Source organism: Salvelinus alpinus, chromosome 35, assembly GCF_045679555.1.
Source record: "Salvelinus alpinus chromosome 35, SLU_Salpinus.1, whole genome shotgun sequence".
NCBI classification, from domain to species: Eukaryota; Metazoa; Chordata; class Actinopteri; order Salmoniformes; family Salmonidae; genus Salvelinus; species Salvelinus alpinus.
In genome coordinates, this window is record NC_092120.1 from 16,704,320 (window position 1) to 16,713,907 (window position 9,588).

The following is a 9,588-nucleotide window of genomic DNA, read 5'->3' on the forward strand; positions in this document are numbered from 1 at the left end:
TGTAAACTGATGACCAACTCTTCACACCAGTGTATACAATAGATAATAGACACATAATTCAGTGTGTATTATACCCTCTGGATTGAGAATCAAATAACTTGATGGTCCATGTTTTTACCATATTAAAACAAAGTCTATGTGATATGGTGGTGGATAGCAGGGACAATGCATAGACTCCTGTGGAAAACAAAATGGGTTCCATTATAAAATCAGATTTCCATAATTATCATACAAAGATCCATTGAAGCAATATTTCTTGGAGTCTCCTCCATTCATTCCGATACAGTAATTCACGTTCTGTACACACCTTGGTTGTGCACAGAAAGGTGTGCCATTGAATAACTAGCTATGTAACATACCATTGTTTGAAAACCATTAAACACAGCAATAGAATACTGGTGAAACTGAAAACAGGTTAAACAGTTTATTCTCATGTGGCGGTGAGGTGTGTTGCCAGATTGCGCGTTCTATCGCCTTTGTAAATATTTAGGATACATTTTCAGATAAAACCTGAAAGACAAGAACAGGAGAGAGAGAGAAAGAGAAAGAGAAAGAAAAATAGAAAGAGAGAGAGAGAAAGAGGGAGAGAGAGAGGACAGCCAACACAGTAGTAGAGACTTTGTGGGAGGGAGGTTGAGCATAGGGAGAAAAAAACAGGAACAAAGTTGACAAGACGGTTCCAAAGTTCACCTGCAGCACACCTGGGGATGGGTGCTCCTCTCCCTAAGCTGGTCAGAGATGGTTCAGGTCGTGGATAGGATGTCCTATGAATCCCAGATCTGCTCTCCGATATCCGGAGGATTGGGACGTGGTCTCTCCTTGTGTCTTCATTGATTTTGGACCTGGGCCATTCCTGTTTTGTTGTTGTTGACTGGAGTCGTATTTACTACACATCACATGGTGGGTGCTCCTTGAGGAAATCAGGACAAAGGAGTACAGACCGTGAGAACGCGATTTTAATCTCACTCTTCTGACTCCTCAAGCCCAATGGATCTGTGGCCTAGGAAGGTCGTGGTGCTTCTCCTGTACTGCTATGGTGAGTTTACGCACTCTATGTAGGTATAAACCTAGGGTGCATCCCAAATGCCACCCTATTTCTTAAATAGTGCACTGGTGCTCTGGACAAAAGCACTGCGCCATATAGGGAGTAGGGGGCCCATTTGGGACGCATGACGATAGTCTTTGTTTTAATATGTAGTCGTAATGAATTAGATGACGTGAGTCTCTTGAGATTTCCCCACAGTTCCAATCAAGGTCCTAGTAGACAAAGAGTAGTGAACCCCATGTGGACTAAATTATAGCGATCAATGGAAAATGGATCCCCAGGGCAAGTTCATTTGAGTGGCCTATTATATCGACTACATTATTACAGAGCATATCAAAACGCTGATGTTGAAGGGAGTCGAGACAGTGTATCCTTTTCTGGTGAATTGCGTAACCTGTAATCTGCACGAGACATGACCAGATGCACTGTGACGTAAGTGGTTCTACATACGTAACTGACACAAAAAAAAAAAGGAAAGGTTAATTAAGTATAAATTCTTCCTAGTGTATCTATATTGTTGTGTAGTGAAAATCCCACCCGTTATGTAGTTGGATGGAAATTATCCAACCGTCATGTAGAAATGATGTTGAGCATAATAATAAACTACCTTTATCAATCTGACTGCAACATTATGTAAATAAATGCGACAGGCCCTGTACGTCTCTAGAGGATCTAGTCAAGGTAGCGAGCCTTGCATCACCTCTCAGAATGACTATAATGAACATGTCTAATTTGCACCGTTATTCAACTATTAAGAGACTAGATACGAATAGCTCATCCTGGCGTCCAACGTCTAGCATTCATTTACTGAAGCAAGCAGATCAGGGACGTCAAGGTGGTACCCAGGCATATGCTATGGGTATTTTGTATATAACAACTGACAATAGACCTCCTAAATTATAAGAGTATGGGACTTATAATCAATCAAAGAATGACTCTGTAGAGAGAGGAACGCATTTACTCAATTCAACTAGTAGGATGTCCTAGTCGTGAAATAATTAACACTCAAACAATTGCAGTGTACGTGACATACATACATTTCAGACTATTCAGCGTAAATTACTATCACCAATAGGCTAAGACTTAACGTGGTTACACTTCAATTCAGAATGATCTCTAAGTTCTCAAAATATGAACACATTTACTGTCCTTTAACCAAATTCAAACACACTCGACCTGAATGAACATTTCTTTGCACTTGGCCAGTAAAAACTAAAGATAGGAAAACACACCCAGATTCTAATCTAATCAACTCGATTAACAGAATGACGCATTTTCCCTGTAACAATAAATCCATAGCACTTACAGCACAATAAAACATATCAAAATCCATTGCTCAATATGAACTCTTGAAACAATTCAAACATTGACAATTTAACTCACAAACATGACAATTTAACTCCCAACAACATTAATTTAGTTGATTTCACGTTTTCATCTGTCGTCACACCTCCAATGGTCTCCGTACTCGCAGGGTTCTGTGGGAACGTCCCTCCCCAGAGAAGTCCACATATAAGCTGTGTTTAAACCCTGTGATAGCCCAACAGATGATCAGCCATCCAAACAATGTCATAAATCATGATCCATGTCATCACGCTGGGCCTCAGCGCCTGCAAGTCGCTAGTCGCGATTATCACCTTCTATTATTCTTCCACTACAGTTTCTATCTTATTATACAGTCCTGATAAGACTGGCACAAACCTCTTGAGGAATTAAGGCTGTCCTATAATGGGCACGGTATTTTATTACGAAACATCCCTTTGTGGATGGGCCCTCCAGACCCAAACTGTGGCTTTTGTTTCATCCTATTCTCACTCAAATCAAACAATTGGCTTGCTTCCACATGTTCAGTTGCTTATATTCCCTCCTCTGTAGCCCTGGAACAATTACACACTTTAGTTCCTGCTGCCAATGAAACAAAGCCCAGCTCACGTAAGCCCTGTTTGAGTTTGGCCCACAGCTGCTGTGAGTGAAAATGGAGCAAGTGTATCCCGAGGGAGGCAGATCCTTTGACAGAGGCTGTTGTTGTGCGCATGTCACAAAGGTCGTGACAATGTTGAATAATAGAGCAGTGCTTTTTGTGTACTGACTAGCGAGACGTTATACTACGAATGCTATTCGGAAATGGACAGTCTCAAGTTAACTTTCCCCACCGTCTTTCTCTTTATCTATAGGTTGTTCCGCCATTGGTGAAGGGAAGCCATACTTCATCTCGAGGAATTTCATCACTGTGCTCCACTGGAACAAGTTCGACAGCCCAGATGAAGGGGTCCTTTACAGTGTCCATTACAAAAGGTGTGAGACAGGAATACAGTGGTCACCTTTTCACCTTTCAACCCAACAACATATTTATGTGCCTAGGCTAGGGTGACCTGGGGCGATATGTGACTTATGTCAACCACATTTTAAAGCTGTGTGCTGAAAGACGTAACCATGCTCCTTTTCAGCAGCGTTGTCCCCATCGTTGTCCCCATCGTTGTCCCCATCGTTGTCCCCATCGTTGTCCCCATTGTTTTGGATATGGTGCGTTGCTCTTTCAATTTGCTGCTCCACCTACTGCCATCAGCCTTGAAACCGTGGTGCTATTGTACTTCTCCATGCTGCAGGTTGAGCTCCACTGGCTGGGGCAAGCCTTAGCAGACAGGCTGTGGTCTGTGCATTACCACAGGCCTCACTCTGTTTCTCTGCACACCACAGAGATAAATCTGTTAAAAAGAATTGCCTGTAAAAATGTACCATTTAATTTTACAAACGGCACTCAGTTCACCTGTGGCTATGTGAGGCCAATGTTTTCGTCTCAATCACTTTGTCTTACTGCCTCTTTGAGATCTTGTTACAAAGTGGAAACGTCAGCTCATCATGACACGGTCTGACGGGCAAATGCCAAGTGCCACACCAATTGCATTGATTTGTTTCTCCGAGACTGTCGCCTGGAATGGCTTGCATGTCCTTATGCATTGCCTCATAGCGCCACCATCAAATAAGTTCAGAAAAAGATTGGCCCTGATCATCCCTGCTGAATATCGGTTCCCTGTTTGACACACTATCCTTTAGTTATTTTTATATGAGGAAGTAAGGGGTTAAATAACACACCTATTTCAGAACTCTGTTGTGCTATTTGTGGTCTAGCAGCTAGGCTGCCGCAAGCACTCCCTGAAAGGCAATACATTTACAACGTGATATGTCATGATAAAGGCTCATACATGCTTATGACAATATAAAAAGCATTGTACCTGCAGGCATCAAGTAAAGTGTGACTCAATATTTTTACAAATTGCACATTCAATTTTGGCTAAGGGTTCCTTACATAGTGTGTTTTATGTTTGATCATGTCGTTGTGTTCATTATAGATACGGAGAGCCAAACAAGCCGAAGATGGTGTGCCAGAACATCACCACTCTTTCTTGTGACCTCACAGCAGAGACACCATACATCTATTCAAATTCCTACTACGCTGAGGTTTTCGCCAACAGTCACTCGCTAGGCCATACAGCACTGTTTAAACCTCTGAGAGACAGTAAGCAATTTCCTCTCTTTATCCTACTTTTTCTTGCTTGGGATGTTTTTGGGGTATGTGTTGGCTCAGAGAGCAGAATCCTTAGTTGTGATACATATACATCGCTCCAATTATCTGTTCATGTTCTCTAATGACATCATAGTATGTTTCCATGAAACCTTATGTTATTCACCAATTCGTCCAGTTAGCATTTGGCCCATACTCAACGGGTTTATCCGGTTTTCTTCAGATTGTCACTAATTCGCTATTTTCCTTAGTCTTATTCTCACCCTTTATTTGTCTTTTACACGTCAGCTGTCCTTGGCCCACCCAATGTGTCTGTGAACCTCACAACATCATCTTTAAAAGTGACTGTCACCCTACCGTTGGGACCGGATAATAAGACTTCCATCGAGGAGATTTTCAACAGTACCAACTTTTCCTACCGTAACCCTCCAACCATCTATATCCTCAACATCACTCGTCCTAGCTGGGCAGCACAGGTGATACCCCCCCACAAGTACTGCTCACACAATATGCATGCAGACACACGCACACCCACCCACCCACACACACACACACATATTAGATATACAAAACATGGTCTAACTGCTGACTCTTTTTTCCACAGGTCCACAAAAACACAACTGGAGAGTTTGTCCTTGACAATCTAAAGAACAGCAACGTAGAGTACTGTGGCTATGTGGTGTACATCCCGACTAGAGAAATACACCGAAATGCCAGTGAGAGCCATACATTCTGTGTGGCCTTACCAGGTGAGGTCATCTGGTGTCATTCAAGGCTCTGAATGTATGCATAAGCTGGTCTCAGAGCATTTCGTATTATTTTGTATGTAAATATGAGACGCTCCATTTAGTATGATATGTTACGTTTCGTATTGTATGTATTCATTTGTGGTTGTCCGTCACCCATGTCGTATGATATGTTACGAATTGGAATTTGTATTATATGTTCTGAATTAGAAAAACATACAATATGTTTTGAACTAGCTAGGTGGCTAATGTTAGCTAGCTGGCTACCGTTAGCTAGGCTAGGGGTTAGGGGTTAGGGTTAAGGTTAAATTTAGGAGTTAGGTTAAAGGGTTAAGGTTAGGGGAAGGTTTAGCTAAAAGGGTTAAGGTTAGGGTTAAGGGAAGGGGAAGGGTTAGCTTATATGCTAAGTAGTTGCAAAGTAGCTAAAAAGTAGTAAATAGTTGAAAAGTTGCTAATTTGTTAAAATTCTCAAGTTTTTCGTGATGAGATTTGAACTCGCATCCTTTGGTTATACATCCACCCATCCACCCCGACCAACCACCCAACTTTTGTTTTTGCTTTAAGTAACTATCTGTCTTTTGTAACCATACCAAACGTAACATATCATACCCATTTGAGTGTACCGGATTTACATGTACTATGTTACGTCTAGTCTATGAGACCAGGCTGGTAATGCCTTTCCTTTTTGCCTTTGCTAGTTTTGTTGAATGAATCATCTGTGAATGATTTGAGTAATCATACTGTTACCATAAAGAACTGAAAGGCATACTGTAAATGCATTGACTGTAGTTTCACAATGTTAAGGGTATTCCTGCTGCTTTTTCAAAGATTATATAAAGGCTCACTTCCTGGTGACAAGACTGAATGGAGCCTCTTATTTATGCATCCTTGAAACTACTGTACTGACTGACGTCACGGACACGCCCACGCTTGCTCTATAGCGCTGGCAATTTACATCCTATTGGCCTGTTTCCAATAGGCTCTGAGAGTGAGGCAGCTGTATTGCCACTACTGAGGTGTAATAGAAACAATCTTCCCCCATCTAGGTGACCCATGGCTGCTGTTCCCATGGTTCCTCCTCTTAGTGTGTCTGTTACTTGGTTCCCTCCTGCTACCGGTGGTGGTGTGTCGTCACTATGTGAGAAAGAAGAGTAACATGCCAGACGCCTTGGTAAGAAATGTTGATTGGAGATTGCTCCATACATGAAGGAGTGCCACTTCCTGTTACTGGAAATACAGGCCTCCAGGCAAAACTTACAGTAACACGTGTATGAGAGGGTTCAATAGGGTGAAACCGAACCGGAGTTTAATCTCAGCCACAAACACACAGTACATTCAGCTGTTTTCTACAGCAACACACCTAATTTAGAACAGGGCACAATGTGTAACAGTAGTTACAATACAATTGTATCTCTTTGCAATTTACACATGCACTGATTTATGAGGAAATGATTTAACTTTATCGTCATTCATTTTCTCTTTAAATGGCTGCATTTACCAATCTTCCCAAAGTTGTATCTGTTTTATTCCATTTCCTCTCATATGCTGAGAAATCATACCTGTTTAATCAGTTGTATCACTGTAATTTGCATTTCATGCCAAGAACTGAAAGCAATTACAAAAGATTACAGCAGTGTTGTTTCAGTTGAGCTCATTTCATTCTTGCCATGAAAGTTGTTCAGAATTATAATTGAACAAGTTCATTTTGGTTTGACATATATTGTAACCACTCAATGATTCCAAGGGTTTGGTGGGATGGAGAGGGGGTCATAGAGGTGCTTTAGTAAGTTACATAAACTAAATCCTCTTTCTCTTCTACACAGAAACTGACAACAAGCAACATCCCACCTCCATCGTGGTACCTTCCAGAAGCCATCACTATCTCCACTGCCAAGCCGTATCATTACCCTGTGGGGTTCTCCTACAGTGACCTGAAGACTGATAAACTCCAGATGGGGTCAAAGTTCACCAGCAGTGGGTCTGGGCCCTATTCCCCCCAGGACGGACCCTCCTCCATTGCCCAGCCCAGGCACTGTGACACCTACATGGGCCAGCAGGGTCCACCCCCAGAGCACTCCAACAACAGCACCCAGTCCTCCACCAACTATAGCATGGTCGTAGTGCAGGTGGCCAATGAAGGTGTGAAGGAAGAATGCCATCGCCATCCAGACAGCGAAGACAACATCAACTCTCCACGGTCATCTGAATCCAGTGACCACAAACCCAGTTGGGTTCAAGGTGGTCCAGTTTTGTTTTCGCGTGGAGCACCACCTGAGCCGAACCGGTGTGTTGGAGACAGGGACTCAACAGGGCACCCCCTGGTACTGCCCACATTGCGGCGTATTGATGGCCAACTGCAGTTGTCCACTCTGCTGCTCCAGCCAGAGACACAGAGTGCCATGGCCAGTATGGCACTGCCTACAGACGCTGAGGGGCAGTCCCTTTTGTGGGACCTAGACAACACTGGGCAAGGGGCATCACTATTGTCTGATCTGGTCACCACGGGCGACACAGAGTGGTTGGACCCTGGTACAGGGAGAGAGGAGGAGAGAACAATATACACCCCAATCTCTCCAATGTGTTTCAATAACTCCAATGACTCACCATCTCACTCCATACCTCCCATCAACCTTGCAGACTGTGAGACCTCATCAATGACGTTCTTGTCTGGTTACAAACAACACTGGGTACCCCTTGCCCCTCAAGGGCTAACAGCAGAGGATAACTTTGTGATTTCCTCATATGCTCCGCAACAGGCTTGGATTGATCAGGAGGAAGAGGAAGAAGGAGAGGAAGGAGGAGATGAAAGAGGCAGTGAATTCTTTCTGGGAGGTTGGGTGGTACAAATTCTAGGATGATTGGTTTTCGTTTTTTAGTTCCCTAAAATAATCTTTAGGGCCTGTTCTTCGCTCTGTTTGGGTTCCCAATGCACGTCAGAGACAAGTTCCGTCTCAGCGAGCCTTCACAAAGTGCAGGGAGAAGATGGAAGGAGCAGAGAGAGGGTTTTGGTGGCGGTGCAGAGTGTGGCTTTCACGGTCCCTCTCCTGCCTGCTATGGAGCTTATGATTCAGAAACAAGAGCAGGATTCTACTTCAGTATCCAGCCACATGCCCCCCTCAATGGAATCCTACTGAGTTTATGCTATAATTTTGGCCCTTTTTTACATTATGACAAATGTAGGATGTAGGATAAAATGCTGTAAAATAGATTCTGTACATTTGATTGTGACGGCGATTCTTTCATTTGCATATTTTTAAACATTTCCAGCAATAGGCTAGTTCTACCAATATGCGTGTGCATACATACACACATCTTAATGTACACTAACATGTTAATTTAAACCATGACTGTGAAGTTTCTGTTTCATTTGAAGAAATTCTATTTACATCCAGGATTCAAGCTGGGTGGCATAAGGTAGTAAGCAGCCAGTCCTCTTATGTCATAACGTCATAGGCACAAAGCTTTAATTTCAGCATATCTGTACTGTTGTCTCTTTAATTGATTGTTTCTTGTTTGTCATATTATCTGTGTTATTGTGTTCCACATTATATGCATCACGATGCTGGAGAAAATGTAGAGCAACAATTGAAATTCATATTAGTGTTGAAGGTGATGTATACATTTCTAAAATATTATTGTCAGAAATACAAAAATGGCAGCATGAGTTACCTGAGAAACGTGTCAAATAACTTTGCTGTGTGTTTTGTCTTCAAAGTATGTGACCTCAATAACATCCTTTCATTATTTGCTGCTCTTTTGAGGTGATTGAATTACGATACAGGAGACAAAAGGGTTGGGTAATTCTCTACGAGGGTGTGGTGGTCATGGCACTTTGGTGAGCTACTAACACCAAACAGGGCACTTAGTATCTAAGTGAAAATACCTATGCGTTTACTACACTTTGATATAATAATAGGCTAATAAACTGTTAAAACTGTCAGGTGTGATGTGTATCACATATTCAACGTATATGTACAGTATAATACTGATTTGTTTTTATATGGGTCACTTTTATAACTAATATGACTGTGAATTTGATGTTTTCATTAAAAGGTAACTACTGTGGTACTGAATTGGTTGATCCGTCATTGCTGTCAAAAAGTACTTCAGCAAACATGAGCTTCAGTAACATTAGTACGCAGGGCAAGTTGAGGGGAAGTCTTGATGGGCTGGCATATCAAGTGCTTTTTCTATGAATATTCTTTACTTTTACAAATATTATCGATTACTCTAGATGAGTGCCAGCGTGAATAACAAGAAGTTTCACTGCTGTC

At 42.2% G+C, this 9,588-nt stretch overlaps 1 protein-coding gene across 1 annotated transcript; it reads left to right on the forward strand.

Moving 5' to 3' along the window:
• Positions 1-624: 624 nt before the first annotated feature.
• LOC139564492 (interleukin-10 receptor subunit beta-like) lies at positions 625-9,379 on the forward strand. Its single transcript, XM_071384060.1, has 7 exons — positions 625-1,036; positions 3,220-3,340; positions 4,396-4,562; positions 4,857-5,044; positions 5,173-5,317; positions 6,361-6,485; positions 7,138-9,379. The coding sequence occupies exons 1-7, from the start codon at positions 988-990 to the stop codon at positions 8,170-8,172; spliced, it is 1,830 nt and encodes a 609-aa protein (XP_071240161.1). The 5' UTR covers positions 625-987; the 3' UTR covers positions 8,173-9,379.
• The last annotated feature ends 209 nt before the right edge of the window (positions 9,380-9,588 follow it).

What these genes read in the sequence shown, in the direction of transcription:
- LOC139564492 (XM_071384060.1), top strand. Translation starts at nt 988, where the DNA reads ATGGATCTGTGGCCTAGGAAGGTCGTGGTGCTTCTCCTGTACTGCTAT. An exon ending in TACAGTGTCCATTACAAAAG is followed by an intron (nt 3,341 to 4,395) that starts GTGTGAGACAGG and finishes TGTTCATTATAG; the next exon opens with ATACGGAGAGCCAAACAAGC. An exon ending in GTTTAAACCTCTGAGAGACA is followed by an intron (nt 4,563 to 4,856) that starts GTAAGCAATTTC and finishes TTTACACGTCAG; the next exon opens with CTGTCCTTGGCCCACCCAAT.